Below are 18,692 nucleotides of genomic sequence, written 5' to 3'. Positions count from 1 at the left end.
CAGGACCGGCCGTGGGGTGACAGCAGGGCCAGCCTCGGGGGGCCCTGAGGTGGCCGGCTCTAGGGCCCCCCAGGAGAAGAGGCTGGCCCAGTGGCTACATACAGGGTCGCAGGGGCGGCCGGGCCCCCTGGTGGGCCGGGCCCGGTCGCAGCCGCGACCCCTGCGACCCTGGTATGTACGCCACTGGTCACACAAAATAAAGGTTTAACGAAATAGTTCAACTCAAAAACCCCTCCTTGGTGGGGTTTAGTCATAGGCGTGTGCAGCCTATTGCATTAGGATGTGCACCCTAAAGCACAAACATGCGCCGCGTGTATGTGTGTGTGTATATGTATATATATATATATATATATATATATATATATATATATATATGTACATATATGTACACACGCACACACTGCTGTGTGTGTGAGGGTGCTAGTATTGTGCTGTGTGCAGAGGCGGCTCTAGAATTTGAGTTCTTAGGCGAAACTCAAACATGAGGCCCCACTAACAAAAAAGTGAAAAAAAAAAAAGAGTTGCAATACATGCACACTGTCACATATACACATTGATGCACAGTTTACCTGTGTATGTGCCTGAGACTGTGTCTGACAGAGTATCTGTGTGTGTGTGTGAATGTATGTCTCTGTGAGCATGTTTGCGTTTTTGTATGGGGGGGTGATGGTGACGGGAGGTGAGAGGGAGAGGCGGGTGATGGTGAATGGGAGAGGGGGTGATGGTGACAGAGGGTTATGGTGACAGGGAGGTGACACGGGACAGCCAATTTATACATAACATGGACACTGTCACACCCACCCTGGAACATGGAGACCCTCTGTGGTGCCCTTGTCGGCGTCCTCCGACAAAGATTCATACGTGCGAGATGTTAGGTCCCGGTTGACCCTGATGGGTCCAAACCCATCGCCGGAATTCGTATTTCAATTTTACTCAAGGCTTTTTCCGGAACTGCAGGAGTGGGTAAGAGACAGAAAACTCTTCACCTTACCTGAAGCCGCCCACCTTGCAGATGAATATGTGGAAGTCACGCAACTAGACCGACCAGTCCAACAAGCACCCCAGCGCTCAGAGAACCCCGCACTCCAACCACGTCACCCTCCTCGGCCAACACTTAGTCCCACCCCCGCACGCCAACCACAGCAACCCAAACCGGCTGAATTCGTGGGACCAGGGACCGAAGAGTCGTGGGTTACTCTGCATTAGGCAGACCGAGCCGCCTCTGCTGACAACTGCCAGCATCACTGCCAATGTGTGCTGGTAAACAGGCAAACTGCCCGGGGCCTCAGGGACACCGGTGCTACCCTGACTCTCATTGAACTAAATGTGGCAGGAAACGCAGAAAATTTGCAGAAGACTGTACGAGTAGCTGGAGGCGCCATCCACCGGTTTCCCACTGCCTGAGTGCATCTCGATTGGGGAGCCAGAGCCCATCACGTGGAAGAAGGCATTATGAGAAACTTGCCTGCTGAAGTCCAACTAGGGAATGATCTTGGTTTCAACCTCAGAAAATACAAGTTTAGACCACCCAGGTGCAGTATGTGAAAAATATATAAAAGGATAATTACTTCCCTTCGTTTGGTCATTTATAACAAAAGGATTCCTCTCAATCCTCAATACACATAGAAACAAAGCAAGATATACCTATACCTAAAAAATACAAAAGAAAGTACGCTCATAGGGGATTAACGGTAATATAGTAAAATGCCCCTTATTAATATGTCACACTCACAGAGTTTAGCTTGTTTTCAAGCCCATCAAAGTATGTCGATTCTCATAGATTCCTCGAGATTGGAGAGGTGGACATTACATGCAAGAAATGAAAGATAGCATAGTATAGCACTGTTTGAAAAAGTATAAATCTGCTTTAATGGTTGCACTTACAGCATAAAAGATGTAAAAAGGCCCATCAATACAAATCTGTCGTCCAATCAATACAGAGAACGAAGTCCTTGTAGAAATCTCAGGCAAGTAAACAGGAAAATATATAAAATTCAATAAAATCAAATCAAATAAAAACAAATCAAATAAAAAGTTCCAGCAAATAACTCTACGCGTTTCGTCTGTATTAACAGACTTCCTCAGGTGTAGTGAAGTGCTTCAAATCTTGTGGGTACTTTGTCCTCCTTTTATAGGTCCTCCCGCCTCTCCAATCTCGAGGAATCTATGAGAATCGACATACTTTGATGGGCTTGAAAACAACCTAAACTCTGTGAGTGTGACATATTAATAAGGGGCATTTTACTATATTAACGTTAATCCCCTATGAGCGTACTTTCTTTTGTCTTTTTTAGGTATAGGTATATCTTGCTTTGTTTCAACCTCAACCTGTTACTACCCGACTACAAGCACGGATGGCCGAGACTGATTCGCACTCAGAGACACCCCAGGTGAGATTCTCAGACCCTACCCTGACCGTAGTGGAAACCCCGGTAGCCAGGGAAAACCCCGATGAGTTTGGGAGGGAAGTAGCGACTGACTCGCACTTGACAAGTACCGAGCCAAAGCTGTGACCGGACAAGGAGGTCTGGAAGGTGACCGTTTTGTATGGGAACAAGGGCGACTGTACCAGCTCTCTAGAGTGCAGAATAGGAGGCTGCCCCCTCCCTAAAGCCTCAGCTGGTAATCATGTGGATTGGGCATGATATCCCCTTGGCAGGACACCTGGGGATATGACAAACGCTACAGTGGATGACCCAAGGTTTCTTTTGGCCAGGGGTCTCCCAAGATGTTCAGCAGTATTGCCAGACATGTGATACCTTCTTACTCCCCCCTCCCCCTCTTCTTACTCACCCCTCCCCCTCTTCTTACCCCCTTCTTACTCCCCTCCCCCTCTTCTTACCCCCCTCCCCCTCTTCTTACTCCCCCCTTTTCTTACTCTTCCCTCCCCCCTCTTCTTACTCCCCCCTCTTCTTACTCCCCCTCCCCCTCTTCTTACTCCCCCTTCCTCTTTTTACTCCCCCCACCCCCCATTCTTACTCCCCCCTCCCTTCCTACTCCCCCCTCCCCCTCTTCTTACCCCTCCTTACTCCCCCTCTCTTCTTACCCCCCTCCTCTCTTCTTACCCCCCTTTCTCTCTTCTTACTCCCCCTCCCTCTCTTCTTACCCCCCTCCCTCTCTCTTCTTACCCCCCCTTCCTCTCTTCTTACCCCTCCCTCTCTTCTTACCACCCCTCCCTCTCTCTTCTTACCCCCTCCCTCTCTCTGCCCTAGGCAGACACACACACACACACTAACAAACACACACAGTCGGACACACACACACACTAACAAACACACACAGTCGGACACACACACTAACAAACACACACAGTCGGACACACACACACTAACAGACACACACAGTGAGACACACACACTAACAAACACACACAGTCGGACACACACTAACAAACACACACAGTCGGACACACACACACACTAACAAACACACACAGTCGGACACACACACACTAACAGACACACACAGTGAGACACACACACTAACAAACACACACAGTCGGACACACACACACACACTAACAGACACACACAGTGAGACACACACACTAACAAACACACACAGTCGGACACACACACAGAGACACACACTAACAGACACACACTGTCGGACACACAGTCAGACACACACACTAACAGACACACACACACATTAACACACACAGTCACAGACACACACTAACAGACACACACACACACTAACAGACACACACACACTATCAGACACACACAGTCAGAGACACACACACACTCACATTAACACATTTTTTTTTTTAATTTACTCCCCCCCCCCAGCCTCCTTACCTTTGGGAATGCTGGGGGTGGGGGGGTTCTCCCATTCCCTGGTGGTCCAGTGGCTGTAGGGCGGCACTGGCGGGCAGGCTGGGCGGCCGGCTAGGGAGCTCTTCCCCTGAGCTCTCTGCTCAGCTCCCTCACGCGCCGCCCGCAGAGTGAGACTGGGAGCCGGAATATGACGTCATATTCCGGCTCCGCCTCCCAGCCTCACTCTGCAGGCGGCGCGCGAGGGAGCTGAGCAGAGAGCTCAGGGGAAGAGCTCCCTCGCTGGCCGCCCAGCAACCAGCCCAGCATGTCTGTTAGCCGCAAGGCTAACAAGACATTTGCCTTGGGCATTTGGGGGCGGCGTTTTTTGCCGCCCCCTGGAAAATGCCGCCCAAGGCAAATGCCTTGTTTGCCTCGCGGCTAATACGCCCCTGGGCATAAATCACCTAACATTCCTAAATCACAATGGATATGGATTGACACCTGACATGACATATTGACACCTTGACATATGGATTGACACCTGTCCTCAGAGACCCTGATACACACTGACACAGAGCAGAATAGGGACTGTTCCCCTACATAGGGTCACTTGGCAGATATGGATTGACACCTGTCCTCAAAACCCCTGATACACACTGACACAGAGCAGAATAAAGACTGTTCCCCCTACATAGGGTCACTTGGCAGATATGGATTGACACCTGTCCTCAGAGACCATGATACACACTGACACAGAGCAGAATAGGGACTGTTCCCCCTACATAGGGTCACTTGGCAGAAAGGGATTGACACCTGTCCTCAGAGACCCTGATACTCACTGACACAGAGCAGAATAGGGACTGTTCCCCCTACATAGGGATTGACACCTGTCCTCAGGGACCAGGGCCGGTGCAAGGATTTTTGCCGCCCTAGGCAAAAAATAATTTGCCCCCCCCCCCTGCCATATGGGCCAACGCCAGTCTTCACAATGTGTCTTTTATCTGAAAAGACAGTGTGTTTACATTAAAAAGCCTACAGGCACAGGCTATAGACACCAGAACCACTACATTATGCTGTAGTGCTTCTGGTGACAATAGTATCCATTTAATGTGAGGTAAATTAGAGATTAGTGCCACTAATAATATATTGAATTGCCTACTTACCACCAGATGAGGACAAGAGGCTGATGATGGGCTCAGTCTGGCTCCACAGGCACCTACCCGATGCCCAGAGTAGATAGCTATTGGACCATATTACCAGGGGACAGTATCTGACCACTATTGGCCTATGTAAGGGATACTGACAGTTCCTCCGAGGCTATCCCCAAGCCGGCCTTCGTCACACCATTCGGCCTATACCAATTTCAGTTAATGCCGTTGGGAATGAAGAATGCCCTGGAGACCTTTCAATAGATGGTGGATAGACTCCTCGATGGCCTCCAGGACTTTACGTGCGCATACCTCGATGACATTGCGGTCTTTAGCAATACCCGGGAGGAACATTAAACCAATGCGAGGACCGTATTAGATCGGATAAGGACGGCCGGCTTGGCCTCAAAAATGGACAAATGTCACTTAGGCAAGACCGAGGCTCAATATCTAGGGCACCGGGTTGGGTGCGGGAGGCAGTCGCCAAACCAGCAAACATCATGGCTGTTGCCAACTGGCCCACCCCCCGAACCAAGTCATGGCCTTTTTAGGGAAAGCGTACTACTATAGGCACTTCGTCCCCGACTATATAGTGCTATTGCTTAACCCTTGTACGACCTGACAAAAAATACTCCATATGAAGGTTCTGTGGTCCCCTGAGTGCAAACAGGCTTTCCAGTCTCTCTCACATGCATTGATTCAAGCCCCGCCCTGGCCGCCCCAGACCCTAACAAACGTTTCATTGTCCACACAGATGCCTCCATGTTTTGACTGGGGGCTGTTGTAAGCCAGGTCGTGGAGGACGGAGGTGAACAACCCGTAGCCTACATCAGCAGGAAGCTCCTACCCTGGGAAGTAAGCTACGCTGTGGTGGAACTATGACTCGGCATCACAGCCGCAGTGTCCCGCTGGCTGCCTGGAAGTACATGCCACACAATAAGAGAGGGGCTACCATTCAAACTGGTTTTGCACCTTTTCTCCCGATAGGCCGGCGAAACACCTCCCCTCCCTGAGTGCCGATTTGTGCAAATTGGTTGCACCCTTTTTCCTGATTGGTCGCCACATGGTTTAGGCAGGAAATTTGAATCATCGGCCGAAACCAAGTGATTCTGTGGAGCTATGTTCGGGTATGTACAGAGACTCAAACCCAGAATTTGTACGACAATTTCTCGGGCTCTGTACATCCGATAGCTCCGCAATTTGCAGGGTTTATAGCTGGGACCAGGAGCTATTTGGGGAGGTGTGGCATGTGGGTATGCGTTATTGTATTGTGTACATTTTTTTGTGTTTTAGGCTCCCTGTGTCTGGGAGATAAAATTATCTCCCAGACACAGGGTAGCCGGGGTGGGCTTATGTTTTGTATTGCTGTAAATGGAGATCCCCTGTGGGGTTCTGTGTATAAACACTGTGTATCTTGCCTACGATAAACAGTTCATTTTCACCGTTCACTAAGTCTTGTGTAGTGTTTGGGTGATGTCACGATTGCCCTTCTGCAAGCGACTATAATCACTGGATGGCAGCTATAATCACTCCAGGGCTGGGCAGTGGGCACAACCAGGAAGGGGCAACCACAGGCCGTAGTACTACATATAATTTGAAGTATAATGCAAAGAGCACTATTGTCCTAAATTAACATACACATAGATGAGCTATTTCATTTTCACATGGAAACGGTTTAAGTTTAATTCCGAATTTACTCTGATAGAAGAGAAACGCTGCCACTTAAAGAGAAATGTGTAGTTTGTAATACAGAGCACAATGCATCCTCTTTCAATCGTACACTGCCATCTAGTGACTATTTACAGGTACTGCGTTAATTCATCTTCTGAAAATGTGATTTAGTTCCTAGAGCTAATTAATATGTGTAGAACATAGAATCGGTGTAAGAATGAAAAGAGTATCAATATGTATTTAGGTAACTTCTCTATCTAGACATATTTAATTTTAATCTATTTATGTGTGTTTGTTGTGTTTGAAGCTGAGGGGGGGAAGGGGAATAAAATATTTTATTAATAAATTCAGTCTGCACTAAATACTTGCCGTGGTTACAAGCTCGAATGCGGTAGAAAACTTTCCCGCCGGCGGGTCTCTTCTTTTCAGTTCAAAAATTATTATTCAGCAAATCACCGCAAAGCACGAGTACAACCTACTGCATCAGCCAATCATCGACAAGACCCGCCCAGTGACGTGTGATTTGTGTTGCAGTTCCCCATCCGGTCCGCTCAGGAGACATATAAGGGCAGGCGGCCGTGGGCTGAGCATTGATTGTTCTACTTGTCTCATCGCAGAATGTCTGGTCGCGGTAAAGGAGGAAAAGGGCTCGGTAAAGGAGGTGCCAAGCGGCACAGGAAGGTGCTCCGGGATAACATCCAGGGGATCACTAAACCGGCTATCCGCCGTTTGGCTCGCAGAGGAGGCGTCAAGCGAATCTCCGGCCTCATTTACGAGGAGACTCGCGGAGTGCTCAAAGTCTTCCTGGAGAATGTTATCCGCGATGCAGTCACCTACACTGAGCACGCCAAGAGGAAGACGGTCACCGCCATGGACGTGGTGTACGCGCTCAAACGCCAGGGCCGCACTCTCTACGGTTTCGGAGGTTAAACGCTTCTCTTCTTCCATCCTTCATACACACCAAAGGCTCTTTTCAGAGCCGCCCACTCCTTCCCTCATAAGGCTATAATTCCACCAGGATGGCGCTTTCAATCCTCCCGAGAATATCGGGGAACGAGAAATTAGAGAAGGCTTCGGTTATAACAGACTGCAATGGCTCGTGTTTCACTTCCTATCAATACAGCCAGTATTAGATTTCTCATATTATGCTACATCTCTTCCTGCATCAATGCACAATGAATAAATGCTTTATTAAATGTGAAATAGAAGATGTCTGTATTTGAGGCTTAAACTCTTCCATTTTAGTAAACTAGAATCCTGTTGGCACTAAACTGCGGCTGGAGAGGAAAGCTGCGATAGAACCAACCATTTACGCTTTTAATATTCAACATGCAGACATACTGAGTTTATACACCTCGAAACAAACTACAAACATTCTGTACGGTGTTAATTCGAGTTTGGAGAATGATTTGCTTTATAATTCTCTTACCGTCAGTCTGAAAGAAAATTAAAATAATTCTATTTTCCCAGCAAAATATGCTGCTCTTTCAGTGAAACAGCAATCAGTATGTGGTCTAAAAAGGCGGGAGAAATTTTTTTAGAATTTTTAAACTTCGCAATTTTGTAACAGACTTTCCCGCTTTTGAAATGCCAACAAAAGCATGCGAATTGTATACATCTGGTAAATACAAATTAAGTGAGAAAAGACACAAATTCTTTGTTACCTCATGAGGTTTTGAGATTGTGTTCAGTTTGCGATTGCTGGTTTCAGCGGGATCCGTATTAAACACATTTAAAAAGTAACCATTACAATCTGTATGCACTACATGGCAACATAGTTTATGCAAAGAATCTAAACAAGAATGAGAATTGAAACATGTTCCATTTGCAAGATAGATTGCTACATATTAGTGTCGGACGGTTGTATATTTAGGATACATTATAACCAACTGAATACATGTTACACCATAGATTCTACCATTGAGAGTTTTAAAACATATTTTAACTTAAAGATTTCAAAACTGAAATAATGTAACGTCATATAGTCTGCTACTCGGGAGTGGCAGAACAAAATAAGTTTTAGGAGACCGCTATAATCGATGACTTGTAACATTCCGCACAGAGAATACTCTCAGTATATCTATACAGCTCTCTCGTGGATTGTGTGGGTGGCTCTTAAAAGAGCCTTTGTGTTATTAGGGTTTGGGTGATGATGGGGTTTTTACTTGGCGCTGGTGTACTTGGTCACTGCCTTGGTGCCCTCAGACACGGCGTGCTTGGCCAGCTCTCCGGGCAGTAAGAGCCGTACAGCGGTCTGGATCTCCCGGGAGGTGATGGTGGAGCGCTTGTTATAATGAGCCAGGCGGGATGATTCCCCTGCGATGCGCTCGAAGATATCATTGACAAAGGAATTCATGATCCCCATGGCCTTGGAGGAGATACCGGTGTCGGGGTGGACCTGTTTCAGCACCTTGTACACGTAGATAGCATAGCTTTCCTTCCTGCTTTTTCTGCGCTTCTTCCCATCCTTCTTCTGGGTCTTGGTCACGGCTTTCTTAGATCCCTTCTTGGGTGCTGGTGCGGACTTGGCTGGTTCAGGCATGATGATCTCACGAAGTTTCCAACAGAATAACGAGCCCCTCCCCTGGCAGCTCTATATATAGAAGCCCGGGTAGCAAAGCCTGACCTCTGTGCATTTCCTATTGGTCCGTTCAGAGCGGGCACTGAGCATGGAACGAGGTAATCCTACAGTGATTGGTTACTCTCTTAGTCGGATTCTGATTGGTGGATTTAAAATGCAACCAATCAGACTAGAGCTCGGCACATCTGTGGATGTATAAGTAGCCGTGCAAGGGGGCGGGAGCTCATAGATTTTACAGATTGCGTTTTGAAGATGTCAGGAAGAGGCAAACAGAGCAGCAAAGTCCGGGCTAAAGCAAAGACCCGATCATCCAGAGCAGGTCTGCAGTTCCCAGTCGGCCGTGTCCACAGGCTGCTCAGGAAGGGGAACTACGCCCAGCGGGTTGGAGCCGGAGCTCCGGTCTATCTGGCTGCAGTGCTGGAGTATCTGACCGCTGAGATCCTGGAGCTGGCTGGGAACGCCGCCAGAGATAACAAAAAGACCCGCATCATCCCCCGCCATCTGCAGCTCGCTGTGCGCAACGACGAGGAGCTCAACAAACTGCTCGGAGGGGTCACCATAGCCCAGGGTGGGGTCCTGCCCAATATCCAGGCTGTCTTACTGCCCAAGAAAACCGAGAGCCAAAAGGCGTCCAAGAGCAAGTAAACTCCACTGTCCCTCATCTCCCAAACTCACACAAAGGCTCTTTTAAGAGCCACCCACAATCTCCACAAAGAGCTCACACTTATACACCGCTGCTGCTGTAGGGGGTTAAACGCATGAAAATGTGGGAATTATTCCCTAAAGGCTGATGGGCTAGAATTGATGCTTTTTAAAATGCTACGCAAACACTTCTAGCAGACTTTCCCTTCAGTTATTTTTATAGCTCTTACTCCTTGCTAAACTTTGGGAATCTTAGATTAAACAAAACATATCGATCTTAAGCAGAAGACTAATAGGCAAGTTAAATCATATTAGTGAACAAAGGCCAAGCGTTGCATAGTAATAACACAGGGAGGGAAGGGAGGACTCGGCTCCATTCATATTATTTATTTATATTTTTCAAACATTGACTTTAAAATTTGTGGCTAAATCCTGTGAAAGCAGGTGTTGGAGATTGTTTCCCCTATGCCCCTATTTCTGATAATACACAAGGAGACAAAACACACTTTAAAACCATTGTCACACAAAATAAAGGTTTAACGAAATAGTTCAACTCAAAAACCCCTCCTTGGTGGGGTTTAGTCATAGGCGTGTGCAGCCTATTGCATTAGGATGTGCACCCTAAAGCACAAACATGCGCCGCGTATATGTGTATATATATATATATATATATATATACACACACACACACACACACTGCTGTGTGTGTGAGGGTGCTAGTATTGTGCTGTGTGCAGAGGCGGCTCTAGAATTTGAGGCCTTAGGCAAAACTCAAACATGAGGCCCCACTAACAAAAAAGTGAAAAAAAAAAAAGAGTTGCAATACATGCACACTGTCTCATATACACATTGATGCACAGTTTACCTGTGTATGTGCCTGAGACTGTGTCTGACAGAGTATCTGTGTGTGTGTATGTATGTCTCTGTGAGCATGTTTGCGTTTTTGTATGGGGGGGTGATGGTGACGGGAGGTGAGAGGGAGAGGCGGGTGATGGTGAATGGGAGAGGGGGTGATGGTGACAGAGGGTTATGGTGACAGGGAGGTGACACGGGACAGCCAATTTATACATAACATGGACACTGTCACACCCACCCTGGAACATGGAGACCCTCTGTGGGGGTCTGTGCATAAATACTGTGTATCTTGCCTACAATAAACAGTTCATTTTCACTCTTCACTAAGTCTCAACTAGTGTTTGGGTGATGTCACGATTGCCCTTTCTGCAAGTGACTATAATCACTGGCTGGCAGCTATAATCACACCAGGGCTGGGCACAACCAGGAAGGGGTGACCACAGGTGGTAGTACTCCAACCTTGAGAGGGCATACTACCACATCTGTTGGCAGTAATGGGATAGTCCCCTTCCTTGGAGCCAGAGTGGAACCAGCGGCGACTGGACAAGACCAAAGTGGCACTACAACTGGAACTCATGGGGGTGGACAACGCCAGCTCCGCCTCCTTGGTGCCCTTGTCGGGGTCCTCCGACAAAGAGTCATACATGCGAGATGTTAGGTCCCGGTTGACCCTGATGGGTCCAAACCCATCGCCGGAATTCGTATTTCAATTTTACTCAAGGCTTTTCCCGGAACTGCAGGAGTGGGTAAGAGACAGACAACCCTTCACCTTACCTGAAGCCGCCCACCTTGCAGATGAATATGTGGAAGTCACGCAACTAGACCGACCAGTCCAACAAGCACCCCAGCGCTCAGAGACCCCCGCACTCCAACCACGTCACCCTCCTCGGCCAACACTTAGTCCCACCCCCGCACGCCAACCACAGCAACCCAAACCGGCTGAATTCGTGGGACCAGGGACCGAAGAGTCGTGGGTTACTCTGCATTAGGCAGACCGAGCCGCCTCTGCTGACAACTGCCAGCATCACTGCCAATGTGTGCTGGTAAACAGGCAAACTGCCCGGGGCCTCAGGGACACCGGTGCTACCCTGACTCTCATTGAACTAAATGTGGCAGGAAACGCAGAAAATTTGCAGAAGACTGTACGAGTAGCTGGAGGCGCCATCCACCGGTTTCCCACTGCCTGAGTGCATCTCGATTGGGGAGCCAGAGCCCATCACGTGGAAGAAGGCATTATGAGAAACTTGCCTGCTGAAGTCCAACTAGGGAATGATCTTGGTTTCAACCTCAGAAAATACAAGTTTAGACCACCCAGGTGCAGTATGTGAAAAATATATAAAAGGATAATTACTTCCCTTCGTTTGGTCAGGTATAACAAAAGGATTCCTCTCAATCCTCAATACACATAGAAACAAAGCAAGATATACCTATACCTAAAAAATACAAAAGAAAGTACGCTCATAGGGGATTAACGGTAATATAGTAAAATGCCCCTTATTAATATGTCACACTCACAGAGTTTAGGTTGTTTTCAAGCCCATCAAAGTATGTAGATTCTCATAGATTCCTCGAGATTGGAGAGGTGGACATTACATGCAAGAAATGAAAGATAGCATAGTATAGCACTGTTTGAAAAAGTATAAATCTGCTTTAATGGTTGCACTTACAGCATAAAAGATGTAAAAAGGCCCATCAATACAAATCTGTCGTCCAATCAATACAGAGAACGAAGTCCTTGTAGAAATCTCAGGCAAGTAAACAGGAAAATATATAAAATTCAATAAAATCAAATCAAATAAAAACAAATCAAATAAAAAGTTCCAGCAAATAAATCTACGCGTTTCGTCTGTATTAACAGACTTCCTCAGGTGTAGTGAAGTGCTTCAAATCTTGTGGGTACTTTGTCCTCCTTTTATAGGTCCTCCCGCCTCTCCAATCTCGAGGAATCTATGAGAATCTACATACTTTGATGGGCTTGAAAACAACCTAAACTCTGTGAGTGTGACATATTAATAAGGGGCATTTTACTATATTAACGTTAATCCCCTATGAGCGTACTTTCTTTTGTATTTTTTAGGTATAGGTATATCTTGCTTTGTTTCAACCTCAACCTGTTACTACCCGACTACAAGCACGGATGGCCGAGACTGATTCGCACTCAGAGACACCCCAGGTGAGATTCTCAGACCCTACCCTGACCATAGTCGAAACCCCGGTAGCCAGGGAAAACCCCGATGAGTTTGGGAGGGAAGTAGCGACTGACTCGCACTTGACAAGTACCGAGCCAAAGCTGTGACCGGACAAGGAGGTCTGGAAGGTGACCGTTTTGTATGGGAACAAGGGCGACTGTACCAGCTCTCTAGAGTGCAGAATAGGAGGCTGCCCCCTCCCTAAAGCCTCAGCTGGTAATCATGTGGATTGGGCATGATATCCCCTTGGCAGGACACCTGGGGATATGACAAACGCTACAGTGGGTGACCCAAGGTTTCTTTTGGCCAGGGGTCTCCCAAGATGTTCAGCAGTATTGCCAGACATGTGATACCTTCTTACTCCCCCCTCCCCCTCTTCTTACTCACCCCTCCCCCTCTTCTTACCCCCTCCCCCTCTTCTTACTCCCCCCTCTTCTTACTCTTCCCTCCCCCCTCTTCTTACTCCCCCTTCTTCTTACTCCCCCTCCCCCTCTTCTTACTCCCCCCTCCCCCTCTTCTTACCCCCTTCTTACTCCCCCCTCCCTTCCTACTCCCCCCTCTTCTTACCCCTCCTTACTCCCCCTCTCTTCTTACCCCCCTCCTCTCTTCTTACCCCCCTTTCTCTCTTCTTACTCCCCCTCCCTCTCTTCTTACCCCCTCCCTCTCTTCTTACCACCCCTCCCTCTCTCTTCTTACCACCCCTCCCTCTCTCTTCTTACCCCCCTCCCTCTATCTACTTACCCCCCTCCCTCTCTATTCTAACCCCCCTCTCTCTTCTTACCCCCTCTCTCTTCTTACCCCCCTCCCTTTCTCTTCTTACCCCCCTCCCTCTCTCTTCTTACCCCCCTCCCTCTCTCTTCTTACTCCCCCTTCCTTTCTCTTCTTACCCCACCCCCTTTCTCTTCTTACCCCCTCCCTCTTTCTTCTTACCCCCCTCCCCCTCCCTCCCTCTCTGTTCTTACCCCCTCCCCTGTAGCGTGGCCGAGCTGATCTCCGGTCCGCGGTGCCCGGCCAGAGTGATAGGAAGGTGCACACTGAGTGTGCACCTTCCTGTCAGTCCGGCCGGGTACAGGAAACAGAAACTCCTGTTCCGCGCGGAGTTTCTGTTTCCTGTAACGGCTGGACTGACAGGAAGGTGCACACTCAGTGTGCAAATTCTGATCACTCCGGCCGGGCACCGGGGACCGGAGAGCAGCTCGGCCACGCTACAGGGGAGGGGAAGTGTGAAGCTGCAGCCGCCTGAGGCTCTTAAGAGAGCGCTCAGGCAGCTGCAGCATTTAAAGGGGCGGCCGGCCCCCTCAGAGTGTGCCGCCGGGCCCCCTGATGGCGGGCCCCCCTCCCGGCCGGGCCCTCGGACCATGTCCGAAGTGCCCGACCGGTCAGTCCGCCCCTGGTTGATGCAGAGTCTGGTTTGAATCCATAAAGGGCATAAACAGTGGTGTATCTTGGTTTTGTGCTGCCCTAGGCAGACACACACACACACACACACACTAACAAACACACACAGTCGGACACACACACACACTAACAAACACACACAGTCGGACACACACACTAACAAACACACACAGTCGGACACACACACTAACAGACACACACAGTCGGACACACACACACTAACAGACACACACAGTGAGACACACACACTAACAAACACACACAGTCGGACACACACACACTAACAAACACACACAGTCGGACACACACACACACACACTAACAGACACACACAGTCGGACACATACACACTAACACACACACACTAACAGACACACACAGTGAGACACACACACACTAACAAACACACACAGTCGGACACACACACTAACAGACACACACAGTGAGACACACACTAACAGACACACACTGTCGGACACACAGTCAGACACACACAGTCACACACACACACACTAACAGACACACACACACACACTAACACACACAGTCACAGACACACACTAACAGACACACACACACACTAACAGACACACACACACACACTAACATACACACACACTATCAGACACACACAGTCAGAGACACACACACACACACTCACATTAACACATTTTTTTTTTTTAATTTACTCCCCCCCCCCCCCAGCCTCCTTACCTTTGGGAATGCTGGGGGTGGGGGGGTTCTCCCATTCCCTGGTGGTCCAGTGGCTGTAGGGCGGCACTGGCGGGCAGGCTGGGCGGCCGGCGAGGGAGCTCTTCCCCTGAGCTCTCTGCTCAGCTCCCTCACGCGCCGCCCGCAGAGTGAGACTGGGAGCCGAATATGACGTCATATTCCGGCTCCGCCTCCCAGCCTCACTCTGCGGGCGGCGCGCGAGGGAGCTGAGCAGAGAGCTCAGGGGAAGAGCTCCCTCGCTGGCCGCCCAGCAACCAGCCCAGCATGTCTGTTAGCCGCAAGGCTAACAAGACATTTGCCTTGGGCATTTGGGGGCGGCGTTTTTTGCCGCCCCCTGGAAAATGCCGCCCAAGGCAAATGCCTTGTTTGCCTCGCGGCTAATACGCCCCTGGGCATAAATCACCTAACATTCCTAAATCACAATGGATATGGATTGACACCTGACATGACATATTGACACCTTGACATATGGATTGACACCTGTCCTCAGAGACCCTGATACACACTGACACAGAGCAGAATAGGGACTGTTCCCCTACATAGGGTCACTTGGCAGATATGGATTGACACCTGTCCTCAAAACCCCTGATACACACTGACACAGAGCAGAATAGAGACTGTTCCCCCTACATAGGGTCACTTGGCAGATATGGATTGACACCTGTCCTCAAAGACCATGATACACACTGACACAGAGCAGAATAGGGACTGTTCCCCCTACATAGGGTCACTTGGCAGAAATGGATTGACACCTGTCCTCAGAGACCCTGATACTCACTGACACAGAGCAGAATAGGGACTGTTCCCCCTACATAGGGTCACTTGGCAGATATGGATTGACACCTGTCCTCAGGGACCAGGGCCGGTGCAAGGATTTTTGCCGCCCTAGGCAAAAAAGAATTTGCCGCCCCCCCATATGTCCTGCCATATGGGCCAACGCCAGTCTTCACAATGTGTCTTTTATCTGAAAGGACAGTGGGTTTACATTAAAAAGCCTACAGGCACAGGCTATAGACACCAGAACCACTACATTATGCTGTAGTGCTTCTGGTGACTATAGTATCCATTTAATGTGAGGTAAATTAGAGATTAGTGCCACTAATAATATATTGAATTGCCTACTTACCACCAGATGAGGACAAGAGGCTGATGATGGGCTCAGTCTGGCTCCACAGGCACCTACCCGATGCCCAGAGTAGATAGCTATTGGACCATATTACCAGGGGACAGTATCTGACCACTATTGGCCTATGTAAGGGATACTGACAGTTCCTCCGAGGCTATCCCCAAGCCGGCCTTCGTCACACCATTCGGCCTATACCAATTTCAGTTAATGCCGTTGGGGATGAAGAATGCCCTGGAGACCTTTCAATAGATGGTGGATAGACTCCTCGATGGCCTCCAGGACTTTACGTGCGCGTACCTCGATGACATTGCGGTCTTTAGCAATACCCGGGAGGAACATTAAACCAATGCGAGGACCGTATTAGATTGGATAAGGACGGCCGGCTTGGCCTCAAAAATGGACAAATGTCACTTAGGCAAGACCGAGGCTCAATATCTAGGGCACCGGGTTGGGTGCGGGAGGCAGTCGCCAAACCAGCAAAGATCATGGCTGTTGCCAACTGGCCCACCCCCCGAACCAAGTCATGGCCTTTTCAGGGAAAGCGTACTACTATAGGCACTTCGTCCCCGACTATAGTGCTATTGCTTAACCCTTGTACGACCTGACAAAAAATACTCCATATGAAGGTTCTGTGGTCCCCTGAGTGCAAACAGGCTTTCCAGTCTCTCTCACATGCATTGATTCAAGCCCCGTTCTGGCCGCCCCAGACCCTAACAAACGTTCATTGTCCACACAGATGCCTCCATGTTTTGACAGGGGGCTGTTGTAAGCCAGGTCGTGGAGGACGGAGGTGAACAACCCGTAGCCTACATCAGCAGGAAGCTCCTACCCTGGGAAGTAAGCTACGCTGTGGTGGAACTATGACCCGCTGGCTGCCTGGAAGTACATGCCACACAATAAGAGAGGGGCTACCATTCAAACTGGTTTTGCACCTTTTCTCCCGATAGGCCGGCGAAACACCTCCCCTCCCTGAGTGCCGATTTGTGCAAATTGGTTGCACCCTTTTTCCTGATTGGTCGCCACATGGTTTAGGCAGGAAATTTGAATCATCGGCCGAAACCAAGTGATTCTGTGGAGCTATGTTCGGGTATGTACAGAGACTCAAGCCCAGAATTTGTACGACAATTTCTCGGGCTCTGTACATCCGATAGCTCCGCAATTTGCAGGGTTTATAGCTGGGACCAGGAGCTATTTGGGGAGGTGTGTGGCATGTGGGTATGCGTTATTGTATTGTGTGCATTTTTTTGTGTTTTAGGCTCCCTGTGTCTGGGAGATAAAATTATCTCCCAGACACAGGGTAGCCGGGGTGGGCTTATGTTTTGTATTGCTGTAAATGGAGATCCCCTGTGGGGTTCTGTGTATAAACACTGTGTATCTTGCCTACGATAATGTCAGGATCGGGACAGGGATCCAACACGCAGAGTACAAACAGTAGCCAGATACGTATACCGGACCTTAGAATGGCCGGACTAACGTAAGTAGTACAGTAGAGAATGGTCAAAGGCAAGCCGAGGTCGAGGGTAACAGAAGACAGGTAAGCGAGAGACAAGCCGAATCAAGGGTAACAGAGATAAGCAGAGTAGAGCAAACAAGCCGGGTCAAAACCAAAAGGGATAACTAGAAAACACGAGCACTGAGTGACTAGAACAAGCTAGAACCACAACAGGGCAATGAGCTAACGAAAGAAGCACTGTTAAATGCCCTGTTCAGATAAGTAGACACACCTCCGACGAGTCCTGATTGGTCCTGAACCAATTGAGTGACAGGTCGTTCCGGTTTGACGTCCTGACGTCGACTTCCGGGCGTTATGCTATAAAAGGGAGTCACTCCCTCGCGGCCGGCTTTGCATGACCGGATGGACCGCGAGGAAGAGGGAAAACAGGCCGTCCGGATGGATGAACGACTAAGTCTCTACCTCTCTCGGAGGTAGAGACCTCAGGTACCCTGACAGTACCCCCCTCTCAGATACGCCCACCGGGCGGAAGGAACCAGGACGAGAAGGGAAGCGAGAGTGAAATGCCCTGCGGAGACGGGGAGCATGAACATCCTCCTGAGGTACCCAACTTCTCTCCTCAGGACCATATCCTCTCCAATCGACCAGATATTGTACTTTCCCCCGGGAGATTCGAGAATCGACAATGGAATTGACCTCATACTCCTCCTGACCCTCCACCTGAACAGAGCGAGGAGGGGCGATCGTGGAGGAGAATCTGTTACATACTAGTGGTTTCAGCAACGAAACATGAAACGAGTTAGGAATGCTAAGGTAGTAGGCAAAGCTAGACGATACGCAACTGGGTTAATTTGAGTCAACACCCTGTAAGGTCCAATATACCGAGGAGCGAACTTCATGGAAGGCACTTTTAACCGAATGTTTCTAGTACTTAACCATACTCTATCGCCTGGAACAAACACCGGTGCTGCCCTTCTACGTTTGTCAGCGTGTTTTTTAACCAGCATAGAATTGTGCAGAAGAATTTGTCGAGTCTGGTCCCACAACTTCCTTAAATTGGCAACATGAACATCAACCGACGGTACCCCTTGGGAAGAAGCCTCCGAAGGCAGAATGGAAGGATGAAAGCCATAATT

General features: G+C 49.0%; 2 protein-coding genes across 2 annotated transcripts; one reads left to right on the top strand and one right to left on the bottom strand.

The window, feature by feature from the left end:
- Positions 1 to 8,726: 8,726 nt before the first annotated feature.
- On the bottom strand, positions 8,727 to 9,122 carry LOC134615014 (histone H2B 1.1-like). The gene has a single exon (XM_063459343.1). The coding sequence runs from the start codon at positions 9,120 to 9,122 to the stop codon at positions 8,742 to 8,744; it is 381 nt and encodes a 126-aa protein (XP_063315413.1). The 3' UTR covers positions 8,727 to 8,741.
- A 290-nt stretch (positions 9,123 to 9,412) lies between these two features.
- LOC134615010 (histone H2A type 1-like) lies at positions 9,413 to 9,836 on the top strand. The gene has a single exon (XM_063459338.1). The coding sequence runs from the start codon at positions 9,414 to 9,416 to the stop codon at positions 9,804 to 9,806; it is 393 nt and encodes a 130-aa protein (XP_063315408.1). The 5' UTR covers position 9,413; the 3' UTR covers positions 9,807 to 9,836.
- The last annotated feature ends 8,856 nt before the right edge of the window (positions 9,837 to 18,692 follow it).

This window comes from Pelobates fuscus, chromosome 6 (genome assembly GCF_036172605.1).
Source record: "Pelobates fuscus isolate aPelFus1 chromosome 6, aPelFus1.pri, whole genome shotgun sequence".
Classification (NCBI taxonomy): Eukaryota; Metazoa; Chordata; class Amphibia; order Anura; family Pelobatidae; genus Pelobates; species Pelobates fuscus.
This window is presented reverse-complemented; position numbering and strand designations above follow the sequence as displayed.

Coding starts and splice junctions, on each gene's coding strand:
- LOC134615014 (XM_063459343.1), bottom strand. CDS start 9,122: ATGCCTGAACCAGCCAAGTCCGCACCAGCACCCAAGAAGGGATCTAAG.
- LOC134615010 (XM_063459338.1), top strand. CDS start 9,414: ATGTCAGGAAGAGGCAAACAGAGCAGCAAAGTCCGGGCTAAAGCAAAG.